At 39.1% G+C, this 18,229-nt stretch overlaps 1 protein-coding gene across 2 annotated transcripts in view; it reads right to left on the reverse strand.

Annotated features, from left to right (window-relative positions):
* The window catches only part of celsr3 (cadherin, EGF LAG seven-pass G-type receptor 3), a 96,644-nt gene that overhangs the window by 46,168 nt on the left and 32,247 nt on the right, over positions 1-18,229 (reverse strand). The window contains exons 4-9 of one of the 2 annotated variants that reach the window (XM_019266028.2): positions 7,815-8,037; positions 4,823-4,938; positions 3,705-3,793; positions 3,383-3,397; positions 2,810-2,967; positions 269-432 (exon numbers count right to left, since the gene is read on the reverse strand). In XM_019266028.2, the coding sequence (XP_019121573.2) occupies positions 269-432; positions 2,810-2,967; positions 3,383-3,397; positions 3,705-3,793; positions 4,823-4,938; positions 7,815-8,037 (765 nt within the window). The remainder of the gene's footprint in view (positions 1-268; positions 433-2,809; positions 2,968-3,382; positions 3,398-3,704; positions 3,794-4,822; positions 4,939-7,814; positions 8,038-18,229) is intronic. The other variant, XM_019266029.2, reaches the window with a different exon arrangement.

Consider the following 18,229-nt stretch of genomic DNA (forward strand, 5'->3'; position numbering starts at 1 on the left):
AAACTAATAGACTATAGAAAATATTATAACAGAATATCTTACACTTTAATTTTCTATCATGGTCATAAAAACAATATTAGTGGCCAGTCATCAGTCAAAATCCAATTTCATGTCCTTTACTGTTTACTGTTGTATTTGGAAGTGGTTTATAGCACATAACGAGAGCCGTTAATTAATAACAATGATTTGGACCAAATGGTATTTGTGGACATCATAAATGTGTCAGTGTTTTTTTTTAGGTTGGTGAAATATGGTTAGTAGTGCTGACCAGGGATTGTTCCATTGTTAGCGATGAATCCAGCCAAGTCCAGCTGCTTGTTGTCGATGTGCAGCTCCTTCATACAGCCAATAAACTCCCTGGTGCCAAACGGGAAGTTGTCTGGTACGTTGGGAACTCCGCCCAGAAACAATGGACCAGTCAGGTCCAGAGATCTAAGGGTGGAGGAGAGAAAGAAGAAAATAAGTAAATAAGGTGAGGAGAGGAAAGGAAAGGGGGATAAGGCAGCAATGGAGGATTATCTCTTAAGGATGGAGGGAGCAGGCAGGAAACAAATAAAAGAAGGGATGTTAAGAAAGGGAGAAACATGAAAAGAGGGTATGAGAAAGGCAAAGGGATTATAGAAGCCCAGAAATTAAATGTGTCATCAGAGGTAAATCTCAAAAGGAACAAGAATCAGAGAATAACAGTGCATGTTGGGAAGAAATAGGATGATCATGATGATGTTGTTGAGGGTAAAAATGGAAACAGCAGGGGATGAGAGAAATAGAAATGATGTGAAAGAAAAAGAGACAGGCGGAGAGACAGATGAACAAACAGTAGATTAAATATGAGTTACAGCAAATATCAAGGGAGAAGAGGTAAAGATGGATGACAAGGCAGAGGGAAAAAGGAGACAGGAGCCAACAATGAAAGAAGGTAGTTGTTAGGGGACATCAACACATAGCAGAGAGCAGAGTCGGAGGCATAAAGAGGAGACGAAAAACAGCAACGACAAAAGGGAGATGTGGAGGCAGCCAGGGAGGGAGATGAACAAACAGTGTGAGTTACAGTGAATATATGCAAAGAGAGCGAGAGTAAAGGCAGATGACAAGACAGATGGAAGATGGGTGGAGGCAAAGAAACAGGAGGAATGTGAAGAGGACGTAGGGTAAAGCAAGTAAGAGTTATGGGACTTCATGAGCGAGAAAAAAACGAGGTGACACAAAGAGTTGTGTTATCATTTTGAGTTATCTTCTTTTTTTTTACACCAATGCGTGTTGGGCTTTTCTCTTTAGCTCGCTTTGGTGACACGTCACCGGATGAGCCAATAAACACTGGTGGAATACAAAATGAAGGAAGCCACAGAGACAAAAGACACCAGAGTCGAATAAACAAGAGATTAAATGCGAATTAGAGCAAACATCAACAGAGAGTGTAGAAGAGGCTGTCAAGATGCAGTTAATGGAGAAATGGAGAAAGAAGAGAGGGAGAGAGTGTTGAAGTGTTCATCTTTGGCCTTCCTTCTTTGATCTGTCTTCTCTTCTCTCAGCTACACTTAGCGCTGACAGAATACAGACAACGTGATTACAGCTTACAGAGGCGAGGCCAGACATCAACACCATGACAGGATGGTTTTTGAGTGAATGTGTGTGTCTACGGGGGCGTGTGTGTTTTGTACTTGTCGGGGTATATGCAGACATTTAGTTTGGTAGACACAAACCACAAGTGGAAAACTACTAGACACAGTAGTAGTAAAAACAGTAGATTTAAAATTGTCAGTTTGAATGTTTTGGTCACGGATAAGAGTAAGAGTGGGAGAGAGGCAGACATAGAGAGTAAGAGAGAGATGAGATAGAAGCAGAGAGTCATAAAAACAAATAAACATAAGCATCTGGAAGAATGAGCCAACGGGAAACAAGACCAGCAGGGAGATACAGACAGACACGAAGGAGCATGAAGATGTCAAGCAGTCGTGCCTCATTAAAGCCACAGGTCTACAGAGACTTCTCCTACAGTTACTTCATCACCTTGATATGACGTTCCCCAAAAGTCTTTTCCAAGGACCAGCAACAGCCTCAGTTAAAGTTTTCTAAAATTCAATCTTTTAAAGTACATTGAGTAATTTCTAAATGCTATAAATGTCCATATATAAACTATAATGACAGTATGCCATGTGTTTAATGCTAAAAAGAATTTCTCAATATTGTAAAGCTACCACTAATTAACAGTTTTTATCTTTTATGCTTGTAATTTAGCAACCTGCTGTACATATCGACAGCTGCCAGCTGGCCAGTGTGCCGCTACACAGGCTGACCAGCTTTGTTAGGGTTTTCTGCTCAGTGAAAACTGTCTTTGAATACCTGCTAAGCCTCGGTCACAGATGATGTTTAATGAAAGTTGTCTTTGTAAAGACGTTAGCACATCCTGTGTAAACACCACCCACAGATCAGAGTCAAGGACTATTGAGAGTCTTTCAGCTGCTGAACTGGATACACACATTTATTTTACAGGATTTAGCTGCATACTTTTTAATAATACATTTTAATTTTAAATCATTATTATTTCATTAGCTATGAATAAAAGCCAACCATGAAACTATGGAATTAATTCCACAATCCTGCACTGTGAAAGCAATGACACACATGACTGTACTGGTGCCAGTGTAAGTAATGTTATGATCATCACCATGCAAGGAGTATGCATGCAAGTAAAATTCTTTACAACAATGTGATATTCAGACTTTAAAGGTAAAATAAAAAGCATCAATGTTACAGTTAAAACCATCAATACATAAAAAACAATACAAAGCTAAAAGAAAGATGAACTCACTTCTTGCTACTGGTTTGTTTGCCCTGCGCGGCGCAGCTGTAATTTCCGAGCTGCATACCAAAGCGAAGAGACAAAGCCGTATCACAGTCGTCAATGCTCACCACAGCAATCTTCTCATCTGACGGACCCTGGGCCTCACCGCTCATACTGCGCTTCGGCTGACACACAAATACACAAGATTGAATACAAAGTCCAAAATAAAAAAAAAACAAAGAAACGCCATGACACCAGACAACATGCAAGAAAAGCAGCATTTACAAAATCTAGGGTTTATATCACTGCAGTCACGCGCTACACCAGAAAAAAACTGTTCCAGCACATCAGACCATACTCAGTATATACAAGGCTACTGCAAATCATAGAAAGAAAAGGGGAAAATTGGAGTTAGTAAGAAACAACAGGAACTGGATTATGGTAGAAAAATAATGGGGTAAAATCAGACAGCACATTCATTCTTCACTTACTGTCTGCTGGTGAAAGAAAGACAGATGGACAGAAGGAAAAAAAGAACGAAGGAGGACGAGACAAAGAAAGAAGAAGTGTATGTGCGCCCTGACACACACTCATACTCACATAGCGTATAGCTGGCTGGAGGAGAATGAAAGAACATGAAGAAAATTAAAGGAGATGTGTGGTGAATATGCATGAATGAAATGGTAACAGGCAAACACTCACATAACAGTATGCACACGCAAACCCTTCAAGCTCAATTCAAAGTGCTCTGTTGGCTCAGAAACTATTCTGCTGACGAATCAGAAGTATAGTACAAGTAATCAGAGGTACGATGTAAAACTTCAAAGGATGAACTCATCAAACAGACATCAGAGACAGAAAATGGAAGTTCAAAAGTAAGATCCAAAGTCGCACTCACAAACAAACTGAGATGTAAACCCACCTTGTTGTAGTAGTGAATGTGAACAGTATGCCAGTTGCCATCGCTGACTCCACCAGGCAGGAAGGGACTCACCTGAGTGGACGATTCACCTGCAGGCAGGCAGATGTTGATGAGGTTTGGGTCAAAAAATAAGCAGGTAATAATAATAACATGACAAATAGATTTTTTATTAAAATCAACTGCTGTTTACTACTTGTTTCATTATCTATAAAATACATTCTTTTATTTCCAAACTCACATGTGTGCATGTATCAAACTTGTACTTATTATTATGTTTCTGGGGACCTTGACGGACAGCATTCAGTCTCTGAGGCCACAAGTGGATAAATGAACAGATTTTATCATCCCAAGAGAGAAATTTACTTTTACAATCTGCAATCTGTTCTTGTCTCATGAGAAAAACGTACAAATACAGTAGATATATGGTCATATGTAAATGAATTCTTGTCTCTTTCTCAATATAAATACTTGTATAACCACTTACATATACTCACATATATATGCACACACATTTAGTATTCAGCACGTAGTATTTAATTAGGGGCTACTATGGCAGAAGAAAAGAAACTGTAATGATTTTGGAGGCAGTGCGTCTGATACTGTTACATCTGTTTTTATTGGAAAAGCAGAGGGAACAATACATCAGGATGGCACTTCAGCTGGAGCTTATTGTACCGTGCACCCTGTGTTACGTACATATGACCAATAAAAGTGAAAACTGAAACTTAAAACTGGAACTGGTTCTGTATGTAATATATAATATAATAATATACAATACTTCAGCTTAAGTATTATGTATTTTATGTTGTTTGACATATATCTAAAGATTGTGTAAAATGATGATCCTGGGGGGGTGGAATGAAACAAAAAGACTTCACATCACAGTGAGTTACAGTAATTTTCCCACAACACTATATTTGACTTTATCTGCAGTTTACTGCTTGGCTGACCCCTAATATTGTCTAAATCCTCCCCACTACTCCCAGAAAGAAATGATAGACAACCTTTGAGAGCAAAGCCACATCTTTCTTTCCCGTGAGAACATATTCTCCTGATAAACAGAAAAATACTACGACACAGAAGACACATACAGATACATAAAGATGCTGATATAGTACCTGTGGAATATTTGAGCACTACTTGTCCTTCTTGGATCTCCAAGGCGATGAAGTCATGTTTCTCATTGAAGCGTCCATTATAAAAGAGAAGACCACTATTCTCCAGGGTTGCAAATCTACAGAATGCACACACAGAAACAATTAAATAAGTTTATTGGTGAAAATTATCATATTTCTATTGTATGTTCTTATATTTTATATTCTGCATACACAGAGTACAAAAAAATTAGACAACACTTTTCTTTTCAAACATTTTCTGATGAGATTTTCTACTCTAGTTTGATTAATACAACATTTGACCTTGATACAATGAGATATACAGTGACTAATTTCACATGGCAAAACAAAACAACCCTGTAAGCCTCCTCATACAGGCTTAATATGGACAAAAAATCTGTTCAAACTGTAGCACTGTCATAATGCTGAAGCCTTCCACACGCTCCAGCTGCTCAGAGTCATACAATAGTCTATTTTCTATAGCAAGGCCAGGGGGACTGCTGAGACCAAGGCTGCCAGTGTTAACACAACCTGATCAAAAGCATTTTTTATTTTTTTTTTATACTGCAGCACCAATGACAAATCTTCTCTCCTGGCAACAAGATGCAGGATGATTCCCACTGCAAAAAATGTTACTTTAAACTGAAATCCTTGAAAAACAATATTCTTACTCATTCTTACGTAGCATTTAAACATCCACCAGTGTGGCTGTAACAATAGATGCATTACTGCAAAACAGCAGGGTTAGGAGAAGAGCACATTATCACCATTTCCATCTTGTCAACTTTATAGCCCTGTTATCTGAGAATGTTGCCATTGTCTAAAATAAACCCAAGGTTAATCAATAGCAGACATGTGTCTTGTTTGCATGGCACTGTTGTTGCAACAGCATCATGACATCCTATCTTGTAATAGGCAGATGGAATCTCTTCAAGCCACCAGAAATAGCTGAAAAATAGTGTAAGTTGAGCTTTGCCAGAGACTGTGAGAGGAGTCTAGATGGAAAGATGCAGAGGCATAAACAAAAGCAAAGAAGCACATGTTCAATAAGTCTGTTTTTTGGTGTGCTTATTGTTTGTGGAATTAATTAGTTGAGTCCAAAGAACTATATATATACAGCCATTGAATGAATACAAACATAGCTGCAGCGCACAAACCCCAAATGACTTGCATACATTATGGTTTTACAGTAAGGACATATACTGTTACAGCCTTATACAGCAGAGCTATATTGCCCTTCATATTTTCTCAGGTAGAATTACAATAACAAAAACCTCTGAAGCAGCTTTTGGGTGAAACATAAAAAAAATATTATTATTTTTACAGTGGAGAAATAAAACGCTCTGGGAGAAAGTGAGTGACACGAATAATGATTAAGTCCTGTTTAGCCCTGAAGTGAAAATCAGGCCAAGGAGTGTAGCTGGCAGCAAACAGGGTGCTAAATAAAATAATTACTGTAGGAGAAAAATGATGACAGCCAATCAGAGTAATGTCTGTCCACAGTTGGACACAATAGATGTATGAAAGTTATCTGAACCAGCAACAACAGGACAGGAAAAAGATCAAGGTTTCACTGTCTTAGAAAAAGATTAAATCTACTGATGTGTTGCCTTAGAGAAAAACACTGTATTGACAAGGCTGAAGCTTTGAGATGTCAATGTCTTTGACTGAATGCAGAGCAGAGCAGACAGAGACCACGCAGTATCTATTCAACAAAATCCCTGACTTTCTCAAGGGCGCCCAGATTTTACCAACCGGCTTGGGAATCTTAAATATCAACTACCACCATTCCTGCCAACATTTGCCCACACTGGAGTCTTGCAAAAATTCTACCACAAAACCTCTTAAATGCTCATAAAGTGACTTACCATCACTGCCTAACCAGTGGTCACAAATCAATGAAACGACTCACATGTGGTGACTTTACACACCAACAATTCACAGAAGCTCATTTGGGAAGAATACCATGACAGAAATGTCTCATAGCAACCACTCCATAGTAGCCACATCAGCTTAGCAACAACCCCATGGGTAATGTCACCTTGGCAACTATCATTAGACAACATCACCCATGGCAACCATCCCATAAACCTGCCTGACCACTCTTAAGGACCACTTCAGCTCTCCCATAGACAACCACTCAGTGAGTCAAGAGTCAATGGTGGCGACAAGGACAAAGACAAAGGACCTAGAGAAAGGAGATGATCACTGACCTCTGCAGTGATATAATGTTACATTGCGCCATGGAATAAAATCCAAAAGCAAACAAAACAAGCTGAAGGATTGTGGCTTGGTAGTGTACCAAGCAAAGTTTAGACTGAAGACTGAATGCAAAAACATACACAAATCTGATCTCAAGAGAGATTTTGTAAAAAACAACAAAAACAAACACCAACAAACTAACCTAACCTTATTACTATCATTACATAGCTTCAGTAATGCACTAACTCTGACTAAAAGCCTATTTTAGGTCTGGGTTGTTAAGTGGGACTTTACTTGACTTTTATGTAGGGTCACAAGAAATGCAGAAATGCATTTGCCTTTGGAGAGTTTGATCAGGCAAGACTGAAAGAGGAGAATACAGTGGTGGTGAGATGTAAGATAAGAAGAGAGAGTGCAAAGGAGATGTTACTGAAACCAGTAAATTGATGGATGAAAGAGGAAAGAGAGGAGAAGCTGCACTTCTCACTGGAGAGAGAACTAGAGGCAGCAGAGAGAGAAACCATAAATAATAGGATCAATCTTTTGAGTCAGAGATGAAATAAATAGATTAAAGCAAAGAGGAGAGTGACTCCGTAAGAGGAAGAGTACTGATAATCAAAGAGCTGTGGTTACGGATCCCTGTCTCATCATCCAGTTGAGTGCAACTGGATGAGGCGAAGTAAGAAAAGAAGGAAGAAAATGGCAAAAACCAAAACAGAAGAACTGTCAAATATAGATTTATTGAGGAAAAGCAAAGATAAAACAGAGAAATGATAAGTTTCAATCTACTTACGTTAACGAGATAGACAGGTGAAATCTCTGTCTGAGGCCCCGGAACATGGCGAAGGACTTCGGTGGGAAGGACCGGGCAGTGACTGTGCAGTATGGACGCTCATAGCCTCCAGCGGGACACTCACAGCGGAAACCCCCACCTGAAAGCTCCCGACACGTCCCTCCATTACGACACACGCCTGGCACACACCTGCCCTGCTGCCGGTCGAACTCACATCGATCACCTGGGGGTTAAAAATTGAAACAGTTCATTATTTTAATCTCTGTTGAACCTTTTTAGAAGCTGCAACAATGCTGTCACAAAAATCAAGACTCTAGTTAGCTACTATTAAGATGTACTCTATGTCAGGGGTCCTCAACCAGGGGTCCGTGAGCGACTGTAGGGGGTCCACCAATTTTTGTCATAATAATTGACCATTTTCACTAAAATAGTCTGTGAGAATTAAGAAACAACAAAACAACAAAAATGATACTGAGTAAACTGCAAGCATTAATATGCAATAATAAGTTACATTTACAAAAGAAATGATTCCATTATGCATTAACTTTTTTATCAATCATAAACACATATAGGCTAATAACCAAGTATATAAATTACATGTAGGGGTCCCTGTTCTGTTTGTCTCTCGTCCGAGGGGTCCTTGGGCTAAAAAAGGTGGAGGACTCCTGATCTATGCATACAGTACATAGCCATGCAATCGATTAGCATCTAAACTTTTCCAGCAAATCCAAAAGAAAAGGCAGATTTTCTCTTCAGTAACAGGCAGTTTTGCCATTTTGGATCTTGTTCCAGTCTGAGTCTTTTTCATAAGCTCTGACCTCACTGAGCTCACTGGCAAGTCCATCAAAATAAACCCACGCTGTGCAACCAACCATTGTTCAAACCCACAGAGTTTTACTTGAAATTCCAGTCAGGATCCTGCTGAATTTAAATTAAGGTTGAGATAAAATATTGTTAAGATGTTAATATTTTACTCATTAGGCTATGAGCATGACATACTAACAGTTGCACTAGATGGTGTGGATATTGAATATGTATAAGACAGTGCCTTGAAGTGTGGAAAAATGTGGAAAATGTTTTTGTTATCCATCATGGCTGAGGTGAATAAAGGTAAAAAATTTAATTAATCAAGTTGCAAACTCTCCCCTAAACCAATTAACACAGTGTACTTACTGTAAAGACCCTTTTTATAAGCTAACATACTTCCAAAGAGGCAAACCTTTAAGAAGGCAAGACATGCAAGGCTATGATTTTACTCAGTACTATCAGAAATCTGTGTGAATGTGTGTGAAATCAGTGAACACGTGTAATGTGTTAGGTAAGGTAGTAAACCATCAGTCCCCATAAGCAAACAGAAGTTAACCATGTTTTTTCCAGTTATTTTGCCATGGAGATGCAATCAACTACTCAGACACTGTTGATTTGAGGACCTTCAAGCAAAGCTTGTGATATGTCACTTGAGAGCCTTCTGTAGGAGGCTACTTAACGTGAGGGTCTTGAAATTGCCCCAACCTACAAAGCAGTGGTGGTTCTTTTCCCATGTCAACAGTTTGACAGAGAGCTGCTGGTTTTCTTCCCTATCAGGCAGTGAACTCCATTCACCACTTTAGATGCAAATTAGTACTTGATTAGATGGTGTAAGCAACAGGGTGCTGATTCCCCAGAAGCAGAAATAAGAGCTGTTATAAAGGACAAAGCATCACCATCCCTCAAACAACAAAAGAGTTGACAGCGATAAGATATACAGTATTTGGAAATGTATGTTTCCAGGGGAAAAGGGGAAAAAAAGTATTTTCCTGACAACTGCGATTCTGTTGTTTTAGAAGTGTGTGGAAAAAAAAACACCAACAAATCCGCAGACGAGAATAAATACAGATTTGGCTGCCAGTCAAACGCGCGGCAGTCTGAAGTGTCTCAGGAGGTAAAAAAACACCCACACAACACATACACACACAAATGCACACATACGCACACCCCCACAAAAAGGTGTGTAGGAGTAGACGCTTTTTTTTTTAGGGTTTCACCTTTCCTTGAGCATATTTGGACACACACATTGTCTGACATTTACCAGCTGCACACAGAAAACACCCACACCCGATGCCCTCCATATAAACAGAGCAGACGGGGTTTGAGACTAGCCTTAAGATAGAGGGCTCCTTAAGGACCCCATCTAGAACCTGCTGACGCCATACACGCACGCACGCACAGACACACACACACATTCAGAAGACAACAAATAAACAAACCCAAATTCATACACATTAATAATTGATACAATGCACATTCAATCTGTAAAAAATAGTTTCTCTCATGTTCCCTTCTTCTGTCTCTCTCTCCCTTTGTACGCTCACACACACACACCATACACACACATACGGATCATTGCCCCTGCCCTCGAGGCTGTCGGGTTTTATCATGTAGCTGTCTCTGTTGGCACATTGTTTGTGCTGCCTTTAGATGCCAAAGTACCCACTGGCAGAGCCCTCACATCTAAACAGCCTCACACATACACACACACATTGAGATGACGTACTGCTGTTGTAAGTCAATAGAAACCTTCATATTTCCTCATGATCATTTGGACACAAATATTATCTGACACATACAAGACACAGACACAGACAATTTCTCTCGCACAGTCAAAACACAGCCACACACACACACACACGCACACACACACACACACACACACCCCCGAGGGCAAGTCATGACCACACACACAAATGCACAAATCATACAGACACGCTGTGTTTGATGCATACTCTTACTGAATATCTGTGACACATACAACACAATCTGAACCCCACGTTATGATCTATTAAGTGGTGAACTATTTAAAGCTTGTACATCCATTATTCATCCATCATACTCCTTCCTCCATGAGAGGGATGCAAACTGCCAAAACTGAAAGTGTTCAACTTTGAAGACAAAAGAAGCAAATGAAGTTTTTATTACAGCCACGATTCTGACCTCTTCTGTCCAATCCATTCATCCATCCATCCATCCATTATCTATAACTGCTTATTCTCATCAGAGTCATGGTGAGGCTGGAGCCTATCCCAGCTGACTTTGGGCGAGAGGCGGGGTACACCCTGGACAAGTCAACAGTTCACCACAGGGCACATAGAGACAAACAACCATTCACACCTACGGGCAATTTAGAGTCACCAATTAACCTGTTAAGTGCATGTCTTTGGACTGTGGGAGGAAGTTGGAGTAGTGCAGTGCTAAGAATGCCACTGCATGCTCTAATATCTCTGATTGCTTGGTCAATATTTTTGTCAAGCTTCCATACTTAAACTAAACTTTACCTTATTTAGCTGATTCTGGTACTGACGTGATTTATCCCATATTCCCATATGCATAACACCTCCAGCCATCCCACGATCTCACTGTTTCTTCACAGTAATTTCAGCTCATTACAGCTCGTTTTCTCTCTCCATCCATCCAAAAATGCATTTCTCCATCCATCACGCTCACTTCATGTAATTTATTATTTAATTTTCACTGCATGTCCCCATGCCACCTCTCTCCTCATGCCACCGGGCAGCTGAAATCTGCCAGTTATTGGCTGACAAACATACTCTCTCACACCAACAAATCACCCTGAGGACACATACACACATACACACACAAACACACAAACACACACACACACACACACACAAACACACACACACACAAAGACACCCCGTCATGCAGCCAGCTCAAAGCCCAAGGACATTCAAATTATCACATCTGTCTGTCCTTGTTTAGCTTCTCTCATCCTCTCTCCCCTCTCACATTAAACATATACTTCTATGTAAGTGCACACAACAGGGAACGAATTAAATGAGGAAACACACACACACACACACACACACATATATATGCAACACAGCCCAATTTCCCTGCCTTTGTCTGTTGTGCCTATTCATCCATTCAGGCCCTCTCATTAATATTAAAATAAATAAATAGACATTAATACTCATGAATTATGCGTGTGGTGAGACATATACACACACACACATACCTAGAAATACAAATACTGATTCATTATGCACACACACTTGCGCACAGGTTGAGTGAGAGACTGTCAGGAAATAAACTGACGATAGATGACAGACAGAAAAACAAAAAGCACACACCTATGCATGCACACATGAAGCATCAAAAATAAGAGCTGCAGACAAAACAACACACAGACACACCCACACACACCCACACACAGTAATTAGGAAGTAAAGCTGCGCAGACATGATCTCAGACTGACTTAACGATTATCTTTTTTATTCTCATCTCTTCTCATCCCAGACGGTGTGAAGGCGTCCACCTTATTGAGGCACTTACACTGATCATCAGTGATAGGAAACATACACGCACATACAGCGGGACACAGCGAGTGTTGCTTTAAGTGTGTAATTCCTCATTCTCCTCAGAGTTCACACTCACGTTGACACGAAGGTCAAGTGATTACTAAACAAACAGTGAGTGTCCAAAAGCACAATAGCACTTTAAGACTCCACACACAAACACACACAAGCACTTTATGTATATACACACACACACACACACACACACACACACAGATGGTTTTTAATGAACACACCAGAACGGAAATGCACACACCCACCAGACATACAAGATACCGCTTAATGTCTCGACACAGTCAAACAAAGAAGCACACACACCCAGAGATAAATACCCTTGTGTTCATCATGCATGAATCCCATTGGTGGAAAGTAACAAGTACATTTTATGTACTGCATTTAATTACTTAATTATTTAATAATTTTCATTTTAATCCACTTTACTTGACTGCATGCAACTTTTGAACTAAGGCTGCCACAAATTATCACTTTTTTCAGTGAGAACGACTAATTGTTGTTTCAGAAAATAGTTCACAAAGTCCAAGCTGACGTCTTATGTTGCTTGTTTCAGTCCAAAGTCCAAATTTTTATTCCATTTACAATATGAAGCAGGAAAAAGCACCAAATCTTCACATAGAAGTTCATCACAATCAGTGACTATTTAGTATTTAGTTTGATAACACACACACATAATTGTTGATTAGTAAAATCTTTATAAAATTAGTATTTTGTTGCTAAAATTAGCATTAAAATGCTGCTTGCATGATTCTTAAGTACATTTTGGTGGCGATGCTTTAATACATCCCAAGTAAACCACTGACTGTTCTCTGCTTGCATCTTGCCTTTACTGTTTAAAAGCAAAACTATTTCCATACACGTCCTTCCTTATTCTTCCTCCACTCCCTCCATCCTCCTCCTCTAGCTCCTTGTTCCTTCCTTCCTTTTCTATCTTCCTTCCACCTTACGTCTCTATAAAACGCTCCATGCTTTACTGTTCCGTACTCCTTCCTCTCTCTTCTCGTTCTTTTCTTCCTCTATGCCTTGCTTAATGCATTCACACCACCCCTTCATTCACGCAGATGTTTTATTCATCAAAGCCAGTATTATTCAACCACCCCCCCGGCATCTTAGTTTGCTCCACCCCATCGCCCGCCTCTCCTCCACCCCAACACATGCTTCATCCCTAGAGGCCAATACACTCCCTTTGCTTCTCTTTGCTCCTTCCTCTTGTCTTTCCTCTGTAGGTCTCGTTCTCGCTCCCTTTTCTGATGCTCTTTTTTCCTCATACACGCCCTCACCCAAAAAGGCACCTTTTTTGGCAAATAACAAATGCACCTTTGTTATTTGATTGTTAGTCATTAACTGCTGGTGGTTTGATTATCAGTACAGTTGTTGTAAGTAAAATGAATAGCTGATTTGCTGCATACGTTTTTTTAAAGATAATTGGGTGTTTGGGGACGATATCAAATCATTTGTCAGAAAAATGAAATCATAAAAGCTAAAGTCAAAGTGAAATCACAAGTCAATGATCAAAGTGGAGCTGCTTTTTTGATTTTGCAGTTTTTTTTCAGCAACCAAACAGCATCGTTATCGATTATCCTTAAGCTAAAGCTGAAATCTATAAACACAATGCTGTCTCCTGAAGTTGAAAATAAAATGCATAGAGTCATCAGGTGACACTCGGGTCACGTTCTTTAAGATGTGTCATTTAATTGAGTTTGACTTAAAAGAATGTCCCCACGTCTAAGTACAATCATCATGGCTGTTGTCATACAGTCGTGTTATTTGTTACATTATTCACTGCTCCATCTTATGTGTTTGAACAACATCATCACTACGGTTTGTCTCTCTGCGATCCATCAATATATTAGTTAAAACACACACATTCAAACTGAAGTCGACGTAATGCCAGAAATAACTTCTTTGATTGAAGCATATAGCTTGAAATGATTCTGTACTAAAGAGGCTTTGAGCACGATGCAGTAAAAATGATCTATTTCTCATGTCTTTACTCAATAACTTTCATTTGAACTTCTCTTCTTCTTCCCTCATACAGAGTTGTTCTCCTCCTCTTCCTTCAACGTCTCCTCTCTTCTTCCTTTGGGCGCCTCTCTTTTATTTTCCTGTACCGTTTGCCACCCTGCGTGCCTCTTCACGCACTTCTTTTTCTCCCTACATTCCTCTCCCACTGCTTCTCTTTTTATGAATCTCATCTTTTAGTTATTTTCTCTATCTCAAGGTCTCTTTACATCTCATCTTGATGTTCTTTTTGTTTTGGTCTTCTGTCACTGTTCACTTCAATCTTTCCCTCACATATTCCTCTAGTCACCTCCCTTCCTGTTCCCAATCTTCTCTCTGCTAAATTTCCTTTCTATATCCTGTTTTTGTTTCATTTCTCTGTATTCCCCTTCCATACAAGTCTCTATCTACCTCAAAGCCTCTCTTCCTTTTTAAATCTCCTGCCTATTTTTCCTTCTGTTCTCTCCTTCCAATTTCTTGATGTGCTCTTCCCTCCTCCTCTTTCATCTGCCTCAGCCTCCCTCACAATCCTCTTTTGCCTGTTTTTTTTTGTTTGTTTGTTTTTTGGCCTTTCAGGTCCTAGATATTGATAACCATCACCTCCCACATTTATTTTCAATTCTCTTTAGCTTCCTCTCCTCACCACGCTGCTTTTCCTTTTTAATTATTGTGTTCTCCCTAATAATTTATTTTATTTTTTAAGATTGAACTTGATTTTTTTTTCTTTTCAAACCTGAATTGCCAAATTAACCTTGGATAAAAATTACAATCATAACAAAAATCTAAACATTTTACTTTAATTTAAATGCAGATTTGAGTTGTTATGGATTCACAAAAACACGTCATTTAGTAGTCACGTAAGGTAAGTCTGTAAGTCTAAAAAGACTCTGACATGCACTGTCTATTATAAGTGTGAGTCATGATGTATATTGTGCTTCCATTATGCAGCTCAGTTGCTTGCTTACTTTTGTATAGACCGATGAGATGAAGGTCTGCAATGCAGAGTGTCTGGAGCAAAAGGTTTGGGCAAAAATACAGCTCCAGAGTGTGTGTGCGTAGTTCTATAATGTGATGTAATGTGTAATCTGAAATTTTAGTTTTAAAATTCCCTACTTGTGTCATCCTCCTCAATAGTTAATGTTACTCCGTCTCTTTTAAATCATACCTTTCATGACTTTCAAAACTCGTTATTTTGAGAGACAGTTATGGTTATGTTCTTACTAGGCTGCAGCTCAGCATCTCAAGTGTTTCAAGCACATTCAGTACTTTACAAGTAAGTCTAGCAAGACCGTGTATATGAAGTTTTTACTGTGGCCAAAATAGCACAAGAGCAACTTGTACACTGATTACAGGCACTGAATTTTTCCCATAAAAACCACAGAGGGGCCTGAGGTACTTGTACAATTTTTTCTTCACCTCCGTCTCTCTCCACTCTCCTTGTGCTCTTCAACTTATCTCCCCAAAACTCATTTAGTTTGCAGGGCATTTTTTCATACAAAATGCATATTTCCTAATCATGTTTAATATGTATTTAGATGTCTCCATTTCTGTTTTCCACCCTCCTACACGATCTGCACTTTTTCCAAGCCTCATCACGAAAACTAAGCAGTCTCATTGCTCTGGATGTTTGCACCACTTGCTGTTTTTCTTTTTTCACTCTCCACAAAGTAATTTATTCTCCTTGTGTGTCCAGCCTGCTTTCTCCCTCATACACACACACATTTGCGAACACACACACAACCGCTGCCCACACTTCACTATTTTTTAATTTCCCCAAAGTAATTTAGTCTACCTATCTTTTACTTACACACATACACAAACACGAACACTTCTTATTCGCTGTTACCCTTTCCACAACTAATTTGGTGTCATTTTTACACACACACACACACACACACACACACACACACACACTCATCTAGTCTATTAATGACCTCTAAAATTAATGTCACTGAGACTTCTGAATCCACACTATACCATTATCTCTCTCCCTTCCCTCCTTCACTTCCCCGCTCTCACCCAGCCACCCTGGTATTATCTTACCCATGAAACCTGCCTCATCTCTCTGATTCCATCCCAGTTTCACCCTCTCCACAGACTCTGTCCTTTTAAAAGTTTTTTTTTCTAATCTTATCTCTTGCAAGTTATATCGTCACACAACAGACCATGTTATTTCAAAAGTCCCCTTTATTCCACCTTTTAGGACCTCACTCATCTATTTTTCCTCAAATACTGTCAGTGTCTTATCGCTCAAGAGCTTGTCTCTGACATTCATTCTCAGTTCTCAGTCATCACATTGTGTCTTATCATTCCCAAACTAATTGAGCTTTTATTTGTCTGCAAATGTGCCAACTTTAAATTACTCCATTCTCTACACAGTACACTGTTATAGTAATATTTGCTGCCATGTTGTGATTAATTCTACACTAATTAGCTGAATGATTCTTAAGTGCTATGTATAAGTTAAATGCTATCAGTGGAAGGATAATTAATTTGTTATTTTATTCAGTCCTTAATTCTTATGTCTTCTCTTTTGTCTTTTTACAGTTAAGAGTTTTGGTTAATTGCATTTGTCTAAAAAAAATAAATAGGGAATATTATAAAAACTAAATGTTTCCACCTCAAAAGCTGTCCATTGTTTGGAATATGCACATCCTGCATGCTTCTATCCTGCAAATTACTTTTAGTTCAGGACAGAGTGTAAAGCTTCACAACATCAATTTTCTTTGCTTTACATGAGAGTAAGTTATTAAATACATAATTAGCTCTGATTTCATGGCTCAGTTCTGCCACTGGGCATATGATATTAAGCTGCATATTCTTGTTTTCTTTATTGCAGATTGCTGATGGTGTCCATTGTAAGATAAGGGTAGATGTAGATGTAGATGTGTGTAGCCTTAGTTGTATCATAAAATTTTACTTTGTTTACTTTGAAAGAAGTGAACTCCAATGACCACGAGTCTAAACTGTAAGATACAGTGAAACAAGTCTGTCCTGTAGCAGACTGCCACGGCTACTGTCCATGGTGCTGATTTTAAAGCTGTCCTAGATGCTCCTCAGCATTTGTGTCTGTGGCAGTAGTTTGTCAGGTTTGAAAAAAAGTTTTAGAGGAAAGAACCAGGAGTAGAGCCCAAACCATGTCTCAGTTCCTCTTTATTGTTTTGAATAATCTAATTAATTGATTTGATTGATTGATTTTCAATGACATATGATACTGTTTGTTTTCTGAAACATGAGTTGTATGTTTGACATTTCAATGTTTTCATATGTATTGTTTTACTAATACTTCTTTCCATGTAACGTCTGTTAGCTTGTGTGTCTTTTATGTTGCCCGCTGAGACCTTTCTGACTTTTGTTAACCAAACTGGTCTCCCCTTTGTGGTTTACCAAAATTATTTAACGCAATGTCACCTGTTGCACTCAATACATGTTTCTCCAAAACCTGGTTGCTGAGTCTCAGAGATGCTAATGCCAATCTTCCACTGAGCTTCTAAAAAAAAATATCAAAAAATTCAGTTTCTTCAGTTTCCTCATCTTCTTGTTTCTTCCTTTAGTCATATTTTCTCTATACCTCCTCTATACCTCCAAGCTTAACTTGCCCAACTTTATTTTGTCTCCTCTTGCTCTCTGTTCATCACCCGTCTCACACCCTCAAACTCTTTCATTTCTTACTTCTCTCTGTCTCGCTATTTCTTCATTCCCTCTCCGTCTTACCTTAACCAAACTCATTTAGACCCAGCCTATACTTCAATCTCATCTCAGTCTACAAAATGCATTCCCTTTCTTCTTCTCAGATCCCCACCACTTTTCCCATTCATTTAAGTCTGTAACTTTCAAACCATTCACACCTTAAAAAGCAACACTATTCTTCACAAGACACACATTTTAGTTACTTCAACCTAATATGATCTGTATGTGTGATCTCCCCCTATCTGCTGGATTAAACTTCTCAGTGTAACATGCATATCTGATTTATCACATCTGAAACTAATCTCACCTATACCTACCACATTTCTAAACTGTCTCTTTTACTTGCACTCTTCCTCT

This window comes from Larimichthys crocea, chromosome XV, assembly GCF_000972845.2.
Source record: "Larimichthys crocea isolate SSNF chromosome XV, L_crocea_2.0, whole genome shotgun sequence".
Taxonomy (NCBI): domain Eukaryota; kingdom Metazoa; phylum Chordata; class Actinopteri; family Sciaenidae; genus Larimichthys; species Larimichthys crocea.